Source organism: Phaenicophaeus curvirostris, chromosome 1 (genome assembly GCF_032191515.1).
Source record: "Phaenicophaeus curvirostris isolate KB17595 chromosome 1, BPBGC_Pcur_1.0, whole genome shotgun sequence".
Taxonomy (NCBI): domain Eukaryota; kingdom Metazoa; phylum Chordata; class Aves; order Cuculiformes; family Cuculidae; genus Phaenicophaeus; species Phaenicophaeus curvirostris.
The window spans coordinates 26,929,683-26,950,520 of NC_091392.1; the positions used below are offsets into that span (position 1 = coordinate 26,929,683).

Sequence of the window (20,838 nt, forward strand, 5' to 3'; positions counted from 1 at the left end):
GACGAAAAGAAAAATGCTTTCTTCTGTCCAAGTATATACAAGATACAGGAAAATTTTCATGGTAAGGTTATTTGAGAGATTCTTATGCTTATTTCAAAAGATAGCAGACCTTGTTGGTTTGATGATTTCACCAGTTAACATATGGAGACCTGCATTTTCTCAAATCAGGGTAAGTGACAGCTTTCATTTTCACTGTCATTAATGTTTTAATAGTCAAAAACACACACAAAAAAATCTTTCACTTTTTGATTGCTACACGTTTTTCCAACTGTCCTTCAAGGAAACATTTCCAAGTCTAGAATTACTTGGTTCATTACTCACAGTGACAAGTTATCAGTTTATATCACTTACTAGGGGGATCTGTAAAACATTAAGTTTTCAGTCTTGAGTATTTTTTGAGTACACGTACAACATTTAATATTTATAGTAAATTTAAACAAGCAACTGCTGAAAAGCCTGTTAGGTCTATTTATTTGTTTCAAATAAGAATGCATTTAGCCTGTTAGGTCTATTTACTTGTTTCAAATAAGAATGCATTTATACACCACTTCTCACAATGCAATGATACCATGTCCTCTAGTAAAGCAATGATTCCACTCCTGGGACACAGAAAAATCACTTACTGCTCCTGTGACATATTAAAGGTTAGTTTCTTTATGTAACCAATAGCAGTTTGATTTTAAATCCTAACTTTCTGCCTTTGTTATCCACCCTATTAAACTGAGGCACTGAGCATCACTCAAAATAATATATGCCATATTGTATGTATAGTAGCATGTGCCTTCAAGCACTGCTGCTCCCCTTCTATTAATTTCTGCCTCTGAAACGTCTGACCCAACTACATCTGTGGTACTTCACTTACCTCTCAGCCCTCTCTCCTATCATCAGCTCTTCAACAACTTTTGAGTATTTCCTCATGTCCATCCTGCGATGAACTGTTTCACTGGGATTGCCCTAAAGTTATTGAAGTGACTGGGAAGATACCCATTGACTTCAGTAAGTTTTGCATCTTGCCCTGGTGACTTAATCTCACCTAGATACTCACCCCAGCCAAAAGATCCCCAGATTTTTTCAATCCCTTTGACATACATTAGATATAAATTATCTCTACCTGAAATCTATCAGGTACAAATCTGACTGTATTGCAGTACAATGATTTGACTGTGCAGTTAGGTATTTAGGTGCAAATGTGTTTCAAAAGTGTCTGAGAAGTACCCTGAAATAGTCTGAATGAAAATAAGTAGCTTCTCAGGAAGAGCTACTGTCAAAGAAATGAAAGCATTGTACACTCTGATTTCCATGCACACTAAGCTTAAATGAGCTATTTTAAGAGATTTTGCTTTTAAATTACTTTACTGCATTAACACCAAGATTACAACAATATTTGCCCTGCAGTGGTAGTACAAAACTGGAGAGTTACTGTATACAATTTTCTCAACCAGCGAGATACTGCAGCAGACATGGCAAGTGCTGCAGCCGGGCGCTAGATCGAGGTAGATGACGTGCTCTGCAGACTGAGGGAACCCTACAACAGGGAGTGAGAGGCAGGCAGCTCCTGACTCTTGGTCCCAGCAGCTGCCTCCTCAGCCTGGTGGCAGAGCTGCAAGAGGAAGCAGAGAGGCTAAGGAGCATCAGGAGTCAGAGCAAGAGACAGACTGGTGGAACCAAAACCTGAGCTCCCTGCTACAGGAACAGAGGCAGACACCAGTAAAAGCCCCTGATCAAAGGGATTTAGTATCCTTCCTCCACTGGGATACAGGCAGGGACTTAAAGAGATGTGAGTAGAAGCAAGTCCACCAACAGGGCAGAAACCTTCCTTACCCACACCTCACCAAGTGCCTCTGCACAACAGATATGAGACTCCAGCTGTGGAAGATCAACCAGAGGAAAAGTGGGTGATGACTTGCCTACATCAGAAGAAAGGCCAAGACCAGAACAACACCCCCCCCACACACCCCGTATTACTACAACTGCCGCAAGGAGGGAAAGTAATAGTTGTAGGAGATTCTCTGCTGAGGGGCACAGAGGGTCCAATAAGTCAAGCAGACTCTACTCACAGGGAAGTCTAATACCTCCCAGGAGCTCAGGTAAGGGATATTGCTAGGCAACTCGCCAGTCTAGTAAAGCCATCAGACTACCACCCGTTACTGCTGTTCCACATGGGAGGCGATGAAGCTGCAGTACATTGCCCAAGGGTGATTAAAAGATATTCTACGGCCTTGGGACAGCTGGTGAGGGAATCTGGAGCCCAGGTGATTTTCTCCTCTCTCCTTCCAGTAACAGGTGGTGACATTGTAAGGATCAGACAGGACCAGTCTATTAATACATGGCTCCGTAGCTGATGTCAATGTAATAACTTCAGATTTTTTGACAATGGGATGGTCTACACGGCATCAGGTTTACAGGTATCAGATGGAAGCCACCTTTCTCAATGCAGGAGGAGGGGTTTTGCTTGCAGGTGTCATTGATAGGGCTTTAAACTAGATATGAAGGGGGAGGGGAGTAACATCAGGCAAGCTGCGGGAGAACGCACAATGGTTGGAGGGTTCGGGTGATGGCATGGGCCCTCTACCTGCTGCCCCCGGGTATGCCATGGCACAGCTGAAGTCCTGTGGAGATGAGGGGGAGGCTCCTGAGGTAGTAGGTGTCAGGGAGAAAACTTCTGCAGAACACCTTAAAGGAAATAAAGGGTGTTCCACTAAGAAAGTGATGCAGCCAACACCCCAGCTGAAGTGCCTCTGTACGAACGCACACAGCTTGGGCAACAAACAGGAGGAGCTGGCAACTACTGTGCTACTAGAAAGCTATGATCTAGTTGCCATCACTGAAACTTGGTGGGACGAATCCCATGACTAGAGTGTGGCTATCAATGGCTACAGACTGTTCATAAGGAACAGACTGGGAAGGAGGGGTGGAGGCATTGCCCTCTGTATCAGGGAATGGATGGAGTGTGAAGAGCTGTCACTTAAGAGTAGCCACAAACAAGCTGAAAAGTCAGGGCAGTCAGGGGAAGTCCCTGGTGATTGGAAGAAGGGTAACATTGTGCCCATGTTTAAAAGGGTAGAAAAGATGACCCTGGGAACTACTGACCTTCCAGTATCTGAAGGGGGTGCATTAGAAAGCTGGTGAGGGAGTCTTTACAAAGGAACATAGTGATAGGACTAGGGGAAATTACTACGAATTGGAGAAGGGTAGATTTAAAATAGACATTAGGAGGAAATTCTTCACAGTGAGGTTGGTGAGGCACTGGAACAGGTTGCCCAGGGAAGCCATGGATGCCCCATCCCTGGAAGTGTTCAAGGCCAGCTTGGATGAGGCCTTGAGCAGCCTGATCTAGCAGGAGGTGTGGAATTAGATGATATTTAAGGTCTCTTCCAACTCAAACCATTCTACAATTCTATGATTCTTGTACAGGATAGGACTTTGCACAGATCTACTATTTCACATAGTAAACAATGAATGGCTCTAAGGAAACAATTTTAGTATTATGGGACTCTCAGTGTTCTACATTACATTTTGATCTAATAAATTTGAATGAATGCAGAATATAATCAGTCATCATTATTCATAGGGACTTAGTTTTCATTCCTCTGCTTGTTTTCTGTTAGGTGTCTTCTTAATTTTTTTATTTTTACTGTATAGGTTGTATGTGTATTTTACATGTTTACTTTTATTATTCTAGCTGGATATGGTAAATGGCCTGTAAAAGGCATGTAAACAATATTAAGAGTTAACAAGAAAGAAGTAAGAGGCACTATTAAAAAGTAAAAATCCCTGAAGTTGCAATTGAACACCAAACAATTTTGATAGGAAATTTACAACAATTAACATTAATTGAGCACCTGTTCTTTGATCTACTGAATTCATAAGAAGACCTCCCCATTAAAATCCATAACAGAAACCTACACCAGTGACATCAAATACTTATCTGATATCTTACTTTGTACTTCAGAATTACCCACTGGAGCAGCTCATCTCCAAGCACACCCTGCTCTCTGAGTGCAGTGGGCTGACCCTGGGCAGCAGCCAAGGACCACACAGCCACTCATTCCCTCCCCAGCCCTCAGCTGGACAAGTGGAGACAAAGAGCACAAGTGAAGAAACTTGTGGGTTGAGACATAGTTCAGTAAGTGAAGGGAAGAGGAATTAAAAATAAAACAAGTGATTCAAGGCAATCACTCACCACCTCCCACAAGTAGACCGATGCTCAAGCCAATCTCTAAGCAATGGCTACCTCCCCCAGAGACTCCTCCCCTCAATTTTTATTGCTGAGTGTGACATTACATGGCATGGAACATCCTTCTGGTCAACCTGAGCCACATGTCTGGGTTGTGTCTCCTCCCAACACCCTGTCCAACACCAGCCCACTCACTGAGGGGAGAGAGTGGGAAAACAGAAAACCTTGGCACCGTGCAAGTACTGCTCAGTCACAGCCAAACCACTGGTGTGCTAGAAACCTTGGTTTAGTCACAGATCTCAAACACAGCATCACAGGGGGCTGCTATGAAGGAAATTAACTTTGTCCAAGCCAGACAGTACAATGAAGCTTTAGAAACAGCAGACTTTAAGCAATGTTTAAGACTGACTTTTCCACACATCTCTTCTGATGCACTACAGCACTGAAAACAGACAAATTCTGGTGTTCTGATTAATTATTTGGGGGTTTTGCCTGAATGCGCACCAGGTCTCAGTTTTAGTACAAATGGATTTCTTGATTATTCCCTTATAACAGATAGCTGGTGATGGGATCAAAACTTTTTTTTACTTATTCTAGAGGTGCAGGTACAACCAACCACACATGAGGACAGCCTTAAGAATACTACAGTCTGTGTTCTGTTGATAACACTGTTTTCATGTTAGGTGAATAAGAGTAATGATAAGAGTAGTTTATGAAAGGTAACACATTTACAAGTCCAGTAAGAATCAAGACAAAGACCTTAATCCTCTCTCATGTGCCAAGCTTGTGTCAGAGAAGCTTTAAAAAAGCCTACAGCTGGCACAAACACTAATGGCTGGATCTGGCCATGGGCAGGTATGGCTTTTTTATACTGCATCTTCAAATACATTTATAACATTTCTCTCTTTTAATCAAGCTTAACTTTAAGAATTTCTGTGTAATACTTCTTTAGCATTTTAGCTTCTGCTTCCTTTAGTAGACCCTTCCATTCTCATGTGACTAACCCCCAAAACTGAGAGCCAAGAAAAAAAAAAAAAAAAGAGATGCTTTTCCTAGCAGTTCAAATAACAGCAAGAAAAGACTCATTATGTTCTAAGCCTGGCAGCGCTGAAGTAGAAATCCAGTCTCTCTTCAAAACCACAGTAAGTTACTCTAGTTCATGTCACAAAAGCAACATAGTCATCTTATCTAGCACAGTTCAGACCCCAAACCAGCAACCTGTGTGGCTATGCATCTCTCCTAATCTAACAGCAGTCCCTGGGCTAAGAGCTCCTCATCAAAAGCCCTGCAGGAGTAAATCCACACAGAGTACCTTGTGATTTTTCCTGAAGGTAAGCGTGGTCACAAACTCTACTTCTGGAGAGATTAATGCAAGTTAAATGTTTAACTAAAGAAGAGAAACAACATGCTGGCAAAGTATAGAATCGTTAACAGCCCAAATCTTACGTATATTACAGACAACTGCTAAGCCACTTGGTGAAAAAACTTAAAATTTTAATCACATCTCAAAATTACTGTTCCATGAAAGAAGTGAACAAAGAGAACTTTCAATTTTTTGTCATTTAGAATTATTAAAGTATATATACACTTCATATAAATTGTTTTTACAGTACATAAATTCATTTTACCATAACCTTGTTATATTTATTTTTAAAATTACACAGCAATACATGTATTTCATAGAATCAAAACCTGTTTTCACAGTTCACATTGATTGTTATCTTCTGTTTTAGTTTGGAGTATGTGCCTCCAGTTACATACACTTATTTGCATCATGACAAACCCGTCTTACAAGACTTCACCAACACAATACCAGCAGACTGGGTCAGCAACAAGACTACTATTACAACAGCCGTATCAAAAAGAAAATTTAACAGCCAGAGCTGTCAAGAAAGACTTATGTATAGTTAGGCAAGAAAGGTATACAAGGCAATCTCTCCAGATCCCTCCCAGTCCTGGGACATAGATCAAACTGATTACTGAAAATTTCTTAGAACATCCCAGTGAAGTATCCCTCTTTTCAGAGCTAGTTTTATTCTGCCTTTCTCTATAAAAGCATAGAGTATATTGATTGGACATCAAATTAATACACAAAAATGATAGAAAAAAACATACATAATGGATGCACATTTGCAGGACATGCCTCAAAGAGCTCAAGTATTTGACAAATAACCAACTTTTCTTCCCCAAGTGCTTATCCATTTGCACATTCATACTCCAGCTGCCCTCATAGACACTGCTGCATTTCTTGAGGTTACACAAAAATGGGTCTCTGTGTGTTCAAACATGGCACCATACCTCAATGCATCAGCAACTATGCAATCTTCAGTCTCTGAATACACAAAAAAATGGGAACAAGTGCCCACCTTAAATGGGTTGCATGTCCTCAGAGTGCAGTTACGAGCTGATTTCTATTCATTAGATGACACATAAGCCTATATACTGATTCAGCCATCTCTTTCAAGCATGTGACCTGTGTGAGTGCTTCACTAGCAACAAACCAGACTTGAGAAACAGGTTTAGAGTCTGTCTTATTGACACAGGGACACTGTGGATGTAAAATGAGTTAAAAATCCTGTCACTGTAACAACAGAAGGCTTTGTTGCTATTGCACGTTCACTGTCTGTTCACCAACAACATGGTGACTGCACCAAATGACAAGTAAAGTAAAAGCAACTGCTGGGAAAGGCTGATGGCAACACGAGTCCACCATTTCCATCAAGGACAGAGGGACAAGCAGAACGGACTGGCACAGTGGAGTCACTGTGACTTCTAAAAATGAAGAGTCAGCAACAGTCTATGAGGAACACAAAAGTTGAAGAATGTTTCCAAAAGGGAAGATAACAAAACGGTTCCCTGTCTGAAGCCTACGGCAGCTGGGAGGGATTGAGAAGCATATGGCAAACACTGCATTTCTAACACTTCCTTTGTTCATTAATATCCTCGCTGGCAAGGAACCACTGAGGATGCTATTTCCTACCAAAAATTCCACTGTTCCCAACAATAACACAAAGGAACCGCGATAATACCAGGTTTCACAATGCAACCATTAACAGTAACACCCACCAGCTACTTCATGAAATGCCTACAATTTTTAGGCATTTCACATAACAAGTAAGCTCAACTGTGCTATTCCTGTAACAGAATGCCTATTCCAGTTCATGATTTGCCTGAAACGATGTCATTTCATTAATGACTGGTTGTACAATCTAATTAATATTGATAATCTGCAAATTATGGAGTTGGAAGCCTTCATTTAGATGTCTGATTGTTTCAAAACTAAAATAACTGATTTTTTTTAAATTTCATTTCAGTGGTTTTCATTTAAATGTCTCATCGCAGCTCTCAGTGGGCTCAAAAATGCCAGTGAAAAAATCAGCCTCTTAAAATTAGAGCAATTCAACTGACCTTCTTGAAAATCTGTTACACAGAAATTCCAGGTGCCAGCTATGAAACAACTATGGACGCACTACAAGTTGAACAGCCCTGGTCAAATTTCAGTCATGATAAATAAAAAAATTAATATCAACATGCGAATAGGTACTCTGTGCTATTAAAAGCATTAAAAAGTTCAAATGTATAAGTGAAAATGGCTTCTTTTCACAAATAATGACACTAATTGTCCTATGGGCAGTTATAGATTTATGTCATTCACCCAACAATGTTTCACATCTGTATAAAACCAGTTTCACATGAGTGCTAAGCAAAATTCAGTGGCTATGGCTGTAATAGCAACAGAAGGTGCCAGTAAAAGTGGGCCTGTAGAGTGAAATAGCTGATTTTAAGGACACAATCCTCTTTATACGTGTACCAGCAGCTTTCTAATTTGGACTAGCTCTCAGATTTAATCTCAAAGGCTGTAGGCTTACTAGTGGTTGGAGTGCATTAGGCACATTCCTGCAGTGTATCTCTCAGACTATTGTGTCCAAAAGCAATACAGCCCAAGTCACTCCCCAGGATCACTCCACAATGCAAACCAAAGCAGGGGTGGACAGGAGATTTACTTCAAAACTGCATTGCTGATCCATATGAAAACACTAGCCTAACACACTCATTGCTGGATGTTATTTATTAGGAAAAAAAACAGTGTTTGAAACAAAGAGGAAACTAACTTCTGAGGGCCTGGAATGAAAATTTAGAAGAATTATTCTGATATAAAATTAGCCTATGAGATGGAACTAAAGTATTTCAAATTTGACACAAGACTTTACAGTCAAATCTATGAAATACAAGTCTATCACACCCATGTGGACATGAATCACTTAACTGGAACAGCATGTGAAACTGAAAGCAGAAGTATATTTTTATGACAAATTAAGAGTTAGACATTCATAAAACTTTTAGGTATTTTAGTCAGTAACGTTCAATAAATGCCTTAGTACTGACAGGCATCAACAAAACAAATTAACACAGATTCACTCAACCCTTGTCAGATTACAAGAGGGAACACAAACATAGACACAGCATTTGGTAAGTTTGAGCAATCAAAGTGCACTGGTTAACCATTAAAACAAAAATCCATTACTCATAACAGAGGCACTGCTGGTAAATGCAATAATTATGATGATAGTAATCGTTGTTGCCTCAAGAATATCAAAACATTCCCCGCAGTAAGTTTTCTTTCACCCTGCCTCCTCTAGCCAGCGCGTTCCTTTAGTGTTCCTCATCATGAAAACAGTTAAGCACAGAAAACATGGAAGTCTGAATCACATCCATGAAAAGGAGCACATGCTTTTTTCTACTTTTCTGAATGGAAGTATTAGGTGCTGAATATGGTTTCTTCAGACACCAAATGAGAACTGCATCTCCATCCAGTAACAGCAACATCATTTGCACACAAGATAACAGTCACTTACAGAACGTGACCCTTCATATTTCTACTGCGTTTCTTCCTCCCCACCATCAGCCCCTTAAAAAAAATAAATTCTAGTAAATTTCCATCATCTAAAGAGTTAATAGAAAGTTATTATAGTTTAAGTGCAATTATCAGTCTCAGTTTCATAGTAGTTTTGTATTATTATTATTACTTTATTGATTTTCCTCCTAATTTGAGAAAGCTAAATATTATTCACTTGTTAATTCTAGGTTATATTTGATCACCAAGAAGCAAAAGTAAAAGTATTCCAAATACTTCACAGATGACAGTCCTACATTTTCTAAAATGTGGCCTGATACTCTAAATATAGTTTTGTGTTCAATTAATTCTCTCTTGCATTCCATGGTTTATTCAAATGCAGAGGATTTAATGAAAGACATCTACCCGTAGTCCAGGTAATAACCATTATATCATCTCTAACATATCTTCCTTAAAGATGGTCACAAATTGTCTAATTCCTTCCTTAGGGACATTATTTTGGTACCTACCAGTGGAGAAAATACTTGATCACAGCCTAGCAGAAGTGGGTAGAGCATAGAGATGATGCTGTTCACCGACTACACACAGGTAGAAGTAGTCATAATTTGATTCCAAGGCCTTTGGGGCTACAGGAGAAGAGACAACATGACCAGGGTCTTGAACAAAGGTGCACAAGTGGAGCTACACTTTTCGAAGTATGCAGCAAAAAGCAACTAGATGTTTGCAGAAATTAGGTTAAACCTTTCATCCTGTAGCCTATACTTTAGAGCAGCAGGCTTCACTGGCACAGACTGCTTTGAAGACTGAATTGGAGTTTTGACACTGCCACAGAAGACCCTACAATTTCATTTGTGGAGGGGCAAAGTCCAATAATCTCACTGATATTTATGCATTAATTAAAAAATCAACTAACAAGAAAGAACAGTGCCAGGAGAGATGTTGAGAGAGCATGTTGGTTAAAGTAACATACAAACAAACGTAAGTTGTGAAAGCCAGGGCATGCCACACCTGTGGGCCAAACTATGTCACAACCCACAGTTTTCACCACATCCACAACTGATGCATATCCCTGCAATCTACCTACCCTTTATTAATTTTGTCTGTTTTTTAATTAGGTTGTGGGATACCTATTTGTTGAATATTTTAAATTTGATTGAAGTTTCTTTTCCTTTCACAGAAAAATAGAATTCAGCTTCAGTATCTGAATGCACATGACAGTAAGCAAAAGGAACACTTTAAGGATCTGGATTTTTTGATGACAACTCACAGAACTACACAAGAGAAGTTTATTCCAGGGATATAAGGTATCTATACCAATTAAACAAGTATAAAAAGAACATTAAAGTTTGGTATTATCAATCAAAATTTTCTCACTAGAATTCACTTAATACTTTATTATATATACAACATAAACCACTTTTTTCCTAATTAAGAAATCTTTTTTCCTAGGTGGACACAGATTCCAAGTATCTCACTGTAAATATATGGAGTCATCACATAAATACAATGAGGTGATTCTAAGTAAAGTAGTAGTCACTTCAAACTACTGCAGATTTTTCCAAACATCTCTACCCTATTTACAGAAATAATATGAACTTCAACCACAGATTTCAAAATCATCACCAAATTCTAACAAAGTCAGTGTACTTTTGGATGTCCCAGGGATAGTATAAAAGAAGTAGAGGACGTTGAAAGTCCCAGACATACTAACTTACATCTTCAGTCCTGGAATATCTGGACTACCTTACCCTGTAACCACAAACTGCAAAGCTGACAACAGAAATGCTGGAATATAGGCTGGAAATGTTATGAACTCGCCTCTTCCTCTTTCCACCCCCATTTCCCCAACAGACTTAGGCCAGAAAAAAACAACAAATATTCACAGTTATCCTTAAATCTAAATTTATTAGAATAAAAATTATGTATTTGCATGCTGAATTCTGTAAAAAAAACAGCCTTGTCTTTCTGTGAACTACATACATTCTTTAAACTTCAGCATATGCCTTGAGAGGTGTGGCCAGCAAGCAAATCTGATCAATATATTACACTTGTTTGTACCTTATGAAAGTAACTTTATAATCCCCCACCTCAACAGACTCACATAAGGCTTTACTTCACAGCGAAAACCTAGTTTGAAGTGACACTGTAAGAATGAGACCACTTTTGAAGCTCGTTGGTTCACTGACTTACAACTTCAGTAACCTTGATGTATGGTCTACCATGCAGCACTTAACCAGCATGGCCACTTGATTGCATGGCAGATAAAAACAACACATCGAAAATAAACATGTATCGCAGATACTGATGTTTCTGGCAAAACCACAACTCTAACAGTTCAGTTCTGCATGCTTGATCTTCTATATCTAATCTTATTTATTATTATTTGTTACTGTTTAGAAGTTATGAGTCATTCTCTCGGGCAAAAAACCCCAACAATAAGATAAGTATAAGCCAATTTAATAAGTCTCCCTGCCAGAACATTTTTTACTTAGCTACGGATACTTTCTGGTTTCTCGAATGAGTCTTCAACTTTGATTTCACATAGCTATTGATTTTCCGAGTTACAAAAACATGACTGCATCTTTAATCCACAGTTGCACAACTGTGTTACCAGGCTCTGCTCCAGTTAACCAGTTATGAATAAAGTTACAGTTTCTGAACAAGCTTATTTGTTCTTCAGAGACCTTTTAAACTCCTGTCAGAACTCTGGGAAACAAAGCTGTAGCTGTAAACGAAAAACAAATAATTAAGTCTCACCTTCACTGAGCCGGACTCAGGAGAAAAACACACTTCCCTATTTTGAGGACAACCTGCAACACACCTTGTCAAACTTCCCTACATGAAGGTGATTGAGATACTAATGTGTTTTGTGCAAATGCAAATAAGACATTAGTTAAAGAATTTCTAAGATGAATGTACTTTTAAACAACCTTTACAGCTGATACAGAACAAGTTAATACTCTCAGAAACTCGCCTCGGCTGCAGCACCACAGAGTAATCTAAGACAAAACCGGCAAAGTGAACCAACTTGAACAACACTCCTGCTTCTGGATCCGCAAGACCTGGAAGGAGAGCTTTACAGGAAAGAGTTTCTAAACACAAACGCAAAGCTGAGGAAAAGAAATCTGTTTCTAAGGAGCAGCATCTGCCTCTGAACCACTGCAGTTTTTCAAGTACTGAGAACCAGCGCTGACACCAGTTCTTCTTTTTTCTTTTTTATTTATTTCCCGCATAGGAATTTCTGGTTAAAACAAAAGAGGAGGAAGAGAAAGTGTTACAGTTACGCCGGGGGGGGGGGGGGGGAGGGAGAACGGGGCGAGAGAAGAGGGGTTAAAACTCACAAAACAAATCAGTAAATGCCTCATTCAAATAAAAGGCGCAACAATTAGAAAGAAACTTTAAAGCAACTTACCTCGAGGCAGAGAGATCAAAGAGCTGTTTTCAGTCGGAGCTCGCTCTGGCCCTTCAGGCCCCGGAGGAAGAGGTTCTCTCACTTGGGACATCTGCCAGCTCTCGCTCCGAGGAGTAAAGAGCCTGCACCCCCCTCCAACAAAACTAACACGCGACCCTGAAGGAACAAGCAAACGAAAGGGCTCGTTAACGTACTTTACGCAGGAAACTCACGGTTCGGGGACGAGGGACCCGAGGAGGGACAGCAACCAAGGGCGGGCGCGCCCCCCGCCCCCCTCTGCGAGCGGCCGGGGGGGGGGTCGGGGGTCCCGGGTGGGGGGTCGGAGGGACTCGCCCGCCGCGGCGGAGCCCGGGCCGCCCTACCCCAGCATTTCCTCCCCGGGAAGCTCCGCGCCGCCGCCGCCCCGGCTCTTCCCCGCCTCGGGCAGGGGCGCGCACACGCGGCCGCTCGCAGTCACTTCTTCTCCATCATTTCCGGACAATGAAACATCCCACCCCGGCGGGCGGGCGGGCGCCGGCCGCGGGAGGCACCCCCCCACCAGCACCCCCAACCCCGGGCAGCCGAAACTCGCCCGGCAGAAAGAGGGAAGAAGGAGAAAACAAAACAAGAGCCCGAAAGGGGAGGCTGTCGTGCCTGGGCAGGGTTTGCAGCTGTAGCGCGGGGCAGGCGCTGGCTCCGAAGTTGCCCCCGGCCGGCGCCGCAACCGGTTGCGCCTCGGAGGCGGGGAGCGAGCGCGTGGGGCGCCCCCAGCGCCACCCAGGCCGCCCCGCAGCCCGGCCGCCCCGCGCCGGCGGCCCCGGGAAAGGGCGAAGAGAGCCAAACGTAGACTCCTAGAGTGCTTTGAGTTGGAAGCGACCTTAAACATCATCCTGTTCCAACCCCCCTGCTACGGGCAGGGACACCTCCCACCAGACCAGGCTGCCCGAGGCCCCATCCAGCCTGGCCTTGAACACCTCCAGGGATGGGGCAGCCACAGCTTCCCTGGGCAACCTGTGCCAGTGCCTCACCGCCCTCATCGTGAAGGAATTCCTCCTCATGTCTACTCTAAATCTGCCCCTCTCCAGTTTGTATTCATTGCCCCTGGTCCTATCACTACCAGCCTTTGTGAACAGTCCCTCGCCAGCTTTCTTGTAGCCCCTTCAGGTACTGGAAGGAAGGGTAGAACAAGTGTGTTTCAAAAGTTAAGCCCAAGAGAGCAAGCTACGTCCTCTGCTGTCACCTGCCTGTTAACTGTGCTTTCTCTATATTGGAAATACATTTCTTTCAGATGGGACAGATTGATTTGATGCCTGCCTCACGCTGTGCTCTTGCCCACCCCGTGAAGCACTGCGGTTATTGCTCAGCTGTGTGCTGGTGGCCATCACCTGCACACCGTGCCTTGCTTACACTATCACAATAGATGACCTTCCTTTAATGAAGTGTGCTCATTTTCAAACTGTAATTTCCTTAAAACTTAGCAGGTAGCTTTATTACTGTAGTTTAGTAAATATATTTTACTAGTATGTCTCACGCAATCAGGTGTGCATCATAAGTGCTAAGGAATATGCTCAGGTATTGACAGTGCACCTCTTAAAGTTTACAGTTGCCCTCCAATGCTTGCAAACCAACCCCAACAGCGTTAGTACCTCGGAAGGAAGTATTTCTGTGTGAGAGGCTTCCTCTTATTTCAGAAGTCATCGGTAATTTTGCAGCACTTTATAGCTTTATTATCAGTCATTACTGGTGCAAAAGAGAAACATGGTTGAATTAATAAGAAATGCTATATAACGTGCATGCATTTTCCTCTGCAAAATACTGTAATTTTAAGTATTTAAGTAACCTAACATGTTCCTTGGTACAACATAGTCTTTCTTTAAACTTTTTCATGACAAAATGGAAAAAGAATGTGCTCTGTGGAGAAGAAACTATGTAAAAAATCCATTTCAGGCACACAAAGTTATTATTGTACTGAATAATATTGGTCTCAATATCTACATTTTTCATCTGTGAAAACATTACATAACTTTCCATAGCGCCTCCTCTCCTCACTGCCCTGGGGGTAGAGCAATTTGAGACATCAGGTAGAAAGACTTACCTCAAACTCTCAAGTGAGTCAGTAGCAGAAGAGAGCTTATGACTCATGCGCAATGTACAAGCTTGTATTTTTCCCTCTGAAACTGGAAACATAGCAGAGGACAGTGGGAGGAGCAATAATTTAGCCAACCACACCCTGCCATCAAAATATTTCATTGGATAATGATATCTCTCAGGGGCAGTTGCCATCCAGGGCTGGTGTTTATTTTGGTTTTTTTTTTAAACCTTATCTATGAAACCCATGTGGCAAACTACATGGCGTTCATTTTATCTTCTTATAAAAGGTGATGGGATGAGTTCATCCTGCCAAGGTTCAACTATGTAGCAGCTTATGTAGAATTTGAAGTAAGTAAATGAATGGAAGTGGATCTTCGACTGATATAGCCATATTGCAGCCGATGCAGTGGGAGATAACACTAAGCAAAATCAGATTTTAAAAAAGGTAAGAGAATTCAATATATGAAAAGCACAGTTCACTGAAATAGCGCATTAAAAATATTGTGTAACTCATAATACATTACATTCCAAAGATGGGATGATTGCAAAAAGATGAGTTCAGATGTAGCCACTGTTAATGAGATAGCACAGATGGGCAAAGTTCATTGGTTTAAGCCAATCATACAGCACTTCCTGATGGTACAGCATAGTTCTAATAAAAAGTTTTGCACAGCTAATACTTATTAGCTTATACGCAGCTAATCTAAATTAATTAATTAAGTTTTATTACTTTTCTTTAAATATATGTATCATTCTGAAGTTCTAGTTACTGAAAATTGTCAGGAAGCAGCAGCTCAGACATTAACATCAGCAGCCTTCCAGCTAGGCTGCAAATATGAGATACATTGCGTCTTATTACAACAACTGAGGTATAGGCTGTTGCAAATACATGTTCCAATATACTCTTCTGTTGCTAGATCATAAAATTCAGGTATGGTCTTCTAGACCATAAATGGCAGATTTGGGATGGATCAAGAGAAGCTCAAAACGCTTCTAAATCATGGAATCATATAATTGTTTGGGTTGGAAAGCACCTTAAAGACTGTCTAGTACAACACCCCTGCCATGGGCAGGAACATCTTCCACTAGATCAGATTGCTCAAAACCTCATCCAACCTGGCCTTGAACACCTCCAGGGATGGGGCATCCACAGCTTCCCTGGGCAGCTTCTGCCAGCACCTCACAACCCTTATTGTGAAGAATTTCTTCCTTATGTCTAATCTATATCTGCCCTCTTTCAGTTTAAAGCTATTACCTTTTCTCTATTACTACAAGCCCTAGTAGAAAGTTCTTCTCTGTCTTTCCTGTACATCCCCTTTAGGTACTGGAAGGCTGCTAAAAGGTCTCCCCAGAGCCTTTTCTTCCCTAGGCTGAACAATTCCAACTCACGCAGCCTGTCGTCACAGAAGTGCTCAAGCCCTCATCTTCGTGGCCCTCTGATTTCACTCCAGCTGGTCTGTGTCCTTGTGTCATAGGCCACAGAGCTGTTTGCAGACAAGTATAGTTTGTAGGCAGGTAAAAATTTCCCAAAAGAAAAAAAATCAAAAACAAAACTCCAAGATATTTTCCTTATTAAAAAAATTCTGTAAAACAAATTCCTATTTAAAGTGGAAAAAACGCAGAATATAATCATATGCCTTCAAGGCAGAATTGGTCATCACTTACTAATCTGAGCTTTTACACAAGCCATATGATAGTTGTTACCTCTAGTCAAAATAGACTGGTCACTGAAAGAAAGAGTTTCAAAAATATTTAAACTGTTTATTTAAGGTAAACCCACAATATCCCAAAATTAACAGCTGCAAACTTTATTTACTTACATTATTTTAAACTTAAGCTATAATTCCAGCTTGAGTTTTCCAAGGCAAACTTTTAGTCTTTCAGGTATTTTCGGTATCAGATAGTTTCTTGTGGAGGAGTTTTGGATTGCAGTATTACTCATCTCAACAACACTGTACAAAATCTGTGCATAACTCTTAAAATAATAATATTTTATTAGAAATATTACTGCTTACACAGTGGAGTGATCAGTAACTTTTACTTATGGATCAATGCAGGTGTAGGTAACCAGATTTTCTCCCCATCCTAGCAGTTACCTCTCCGTTCTCAAGGCTACTCTTTAGGTTATGCTGACTTCCTTCCTTCAGCTGGAAAAGAGGAAACTGGAAACATTTTACATCCTTCTTAACACCCTGCATCACTTAAAAGTTTTTGAACGATGGACAATAATATTTAGTAAATCTTATTGTGATGATTGCTTGTGCCTTAGTAGCTGTGAGTTCAAGCTATCCTTCTGCTATGCCTGAGAACAATATTTTCAACTTTGTAATACACATTTTTAACACGTGTATTACTCTAAATTGCATAGCTTTTTTCAGTATTAGATCATGGCAGGACCTCTCTCGTTAACATTTTATAATGGGGCAACACTGAAATGGGAAGACTGTTCTAGCTAAAATGGCTAAAGAAAAGACTTGAAGTTAAGATCAAATTATTAACAAAATAACAGAATTATAAGTGAAGATTATATTTTTTTAAAAAAAAAAAAAAAACATAAATCAAAATCAGAAATACATGCAGCACATGCATAAAGTAATGTAGGGAATTTGAAGGTCACTGCCATGCCTGGTTTGGAGTGCTTTTGGTTCTCGGTGTTCACGACCAGATTTGTATATTATCCTTCTCAAAAACGTCCTGTTTAAAGCCATGTAAACTGTCAGCACTGAAGTCCTATGGGATTGATGACCAGCTGGTCCAAACAGGGCAACCAACCCCTTCTAGTCCAAGGAAATCTACCTCTGTAGAATACAGAGAAGCAAATGAACAGTAGATTGCCTAAAATGAAATTAGAGATATACAGATCTAACTCCTTCCATAAGCAGAAATGGAATAAAGAAATGCATTCTCTTATAGATAAGTAGTTGGTTCCAGTAATGCTGTACATTACCCTGTGAGCAAGAGAAATTCTTTATACCGTAGGTGATTCTTGTCCAGGTTTGATGTCTTTCTGCCACAGGATGGACTCCACAGTGAGAAGAAAAGGAATGTGAGGCTTAATGACTGCTTTGTGCTGGCTCAAACTGGCAATTGAGAATTAAACTTGGTGTAAACGTGAATTTAAAATACAAAAAGGTATTATTCTCCATTTTTATTGTTGTTTGTAGTAAGTATAATAGTATAAGAAGTATTTTGCTTCTGTAAAATATTTTCTATGTGGATGGCAAAGGTTTCATTAAAATTGATCAATTATGAAGTAAAACAAAACAAAATATTCTGACATTAATTATTTCTGATGTAACTCCAATAAAGTCCAAGGAGTTGTGCAAAGATGACTGCAGCTCAACAAGTTTTATCCTTCCTAGGGTGAAACACATCACCTGGCGTGGTTTATAGTAGTTTCAGCTATTCCTTAGCAAGCTCAAGCAAGTAGCTTACTCGAGCAGGTAATAGAGCTCACATGAAAAAGTAACAGATCATATATTGAGGCATGCAAAATGATGTTTCATCGCAATGAAATGTCAACTAGTAATTCATTACATTTCTACAAATAAGTCAAGAAGAAATATTCAGTATTCAATTACAACTAAGTGTGCTGGATTGCAACAGTTAATTTATTTGCATATATTCACTTCAGTAATTCAGCTGTTCACTTTAGAGTTAATATTGCACCTTAATTAAAATACTTATATAGGACTTCAGAAGAAACCTGAAATTCAGCAAAAGTGAACGTTTTGAACACTGCTGATTTTTAGTGCATCCAAGATTATTTCAAACTTGTCTTGACAGTAAAGATCATCTCATCAAAGAAAAAAGGTGGACAATCTTTTGAGTTAATGGGACAGGAAATTTAAGGGAGTATTGATCAAAAAGTGTGTCTAACTGAACACAGAATGTTGTGGCATGAGCTATATGGAGGCTTAGTAAGTTTAGAATAACTTAATGAATTTACCTGAAACAGTCATAACAATTCTAGAGGCTGTATTTGTGGCAAGGAAAAAACCTAAGCCAAATATTTCTGTTGTTTTTCAGGTTAACTAGACTCCTTTTACTTCTGCAGGCTGAGTAGTATCTGGATCTGGCATTATTCAACATTAGTATTTTATGCACATTCCTTACAATTGTGAGTATTCATGAAATTTACATTACTTTTTCGCAGCAGTATCAAACTAATTGCCAATATCAAATGATATTTTAAAAAAATACCATATCTAGAATTCCACAAAAATAAACATACTTCCATATGGAAAGTATACCTAGTTAATCCTTCCAAGAAAATATTGAAATGAAAAATACTAAACCAAGTGTATTTTACAAATAGAATAAATAATGCAGTGGAACAGAAGACCGTATGTTATATTACCGTGTGAGATCATAGTATCACATCAAGAGATCTATAAACACAGAGTTAATTTTGTGCATCTTCAATGTGAGTGTGTAATACACAGTACGTTGGCTCCTTTTGAGCTCCCAGGGAATGCACTATGAAGGAGTACTAAAAATATTGTGCATTCTGTGTTGCATTTTCATAATATAGAATGTTCTTACTTACACATTGTGTATTACTCCTAATACATATTCAGAGCATATATTGTAACAGCTCCTTTGGAATCACCATCATGTATGCTGTGAATGTGTATTAACAGTGGAATGCATTTGCATATTATGAGCCCATAGTACTGAATGCACAATCAAATCTTTGATAAAAAGTCATTGCTATACATACAAGCAGAATTTATTTTCTCATGCTTCTCACTGACAGCTGTGCCATCTTGCACAGCCATTTCTCACTCATACCTTTACAGCTCACGAGGAAAAAAGAGTCCAGTATCGCAAGAATTGTATGAATTATAGTTTTCCTGAAGTAAAAAAAAAATTATAAGGTCTTTTTTTCTTCTCTTCATTCTTTCTGATAATTATAATCAATATTTTATTTAATTGTCTGAATATCTGCGCCTGATTTTTCATTTTGTAAATGACTGGACCTAAGGTCTTGGCATCACTCATTTGAATATTACGTGTAAAATACAGCTCGCAGGAGGAACAAACATAAAAATAGACCTCAGTCAGTTCTACTAGTAATGTTAACTATCCTTTTTTGTTTGTTTGTGTATTTGCCTAAGATAACAGGGTGGTTTGCCAGGCAGGAACCTAGAATTCTCTAAATTGGACAGAAATAAAATTAAAAGTAACACGATTACAAAACTTCATTTGGATCAAAAAGTTATTGTTCTTCTACATTGACAGATGAGCATCCTGGCAACCAATGCAAGTAAAGGTGGAAAAAAAAGCACCCTTACTTGTCTAAAACAGGGAATTAAAGAAAAGTAGTCTTCTGCCTCAGTTTCGTGCTTACCTAAACAAAAGTAATGCAAATCTTGGTTCCAGGACTGGTATAATTCTGTATCTTTAGTCACAGGGTACCGATTTTCCCAGGAACTGAAAGAAAACATACTGGCCTTTTGCCCGGTTCCCTTCCTCATCCTTCAGTCTTTCTGGAATAGCTAGAAAGACACAAGAAGAAATTCTCTGTAACTTTTCATGGACTGCATAGTGATCATACGGAGTATTAGTTTTAAAATACTTCCAGTTGTATTATTTTAATAAGCAGTACTGAAAGGTATTTTATAGTTCTGATATCACCACAGAGACATTAACTCCAACAAGTATTCAGATAAGCATGCTGGCAATTAATGACAAGTATAAACTACCAACCATAAAAGAACAAAATATTTATGCATGACTATAATAATACTTCAGCTAAAATATTAGTAAAATCAGAAAACAGAAATTAGATTCAGAGAGTCCACATTAGGGCTGGTACTTTTGGGTCACATACATGGGGATGCAGTCCTGCACACTGAATAATAAGCACAATTATGTTCTCAATTAATACGTGTACTATCTGCCACATATCAGGGATAGAAAGTGTATGCGTGTATGTGGATGTGAAATCACTGGGCTTCTAGTGTTTTCCCATTAAAAGTAATGGTCACGTTTTAGTTTAGCGAGGAAGCCTATTGTACCATATGAATTCCTTCATTTCCCTTCTCTTTCGTCTGTGGTTTCTGTCAAACATTTTAAAGTATTAATGAAAATGCTGTAAAAGTTGTAATGTTGAAGTATAATTTTATTTAACGTTGTTTTACATTATAAAAGCTACAAGCAGGCTCCTGTAAACTTATACAAGCAGTTATTTTGAGGTCTGAACTGTTTTTTTTCTTTTATGACTGTAAGTAAAAGTAAAATAGTACTCAATTATTCTATAATTCTAACATAACTAGGTGTTCTCTCTTAGAGATTGTTTCAAGATGCAAAATGCTAGCA

The 20,838-nt window shown here is 39.6% G+C and overlaps 1 protein-coding gene across 4 annotated transcripts in view; it reads right to left on the reverse strand.

Moving 5' to 3' along the window:
* Positions 1-14,642, reverse strand: part of MDFIC (MyoD family inhibitor domain containing) — a 53,971-nt gene extending 39,329 nt beyond the window's left edge. For 3 of the 4 annotated variants that reach the window (XR_011336902.1, XM_069851086.1, XM_069851067.1), the window contains exons 1-2: positions 14,519-14,642; positions 12,445-12,600 (exon numbers count right to left, since the gene is read on the reverse strand). Coding sequence is in view for 3 of the 4 variants with exons in the window: in XM_069851086.1 (XP_069707187.1) it covers positions 12,445-12,535 (91 nt within the window). In the remaining variant the exon portion in view is untranslated. Of the gene's footprint in view, positions 1-12,444; positions 12,601-12,806; positions 12,950-14,518 lie in introns of those variants that run through there. The other variant, XM_069851076.1, reaches the window with a different exon arrangement.
* Between the last annotated feature and the right edge of the window lie 6,196 nt (positions 14,643-20,838).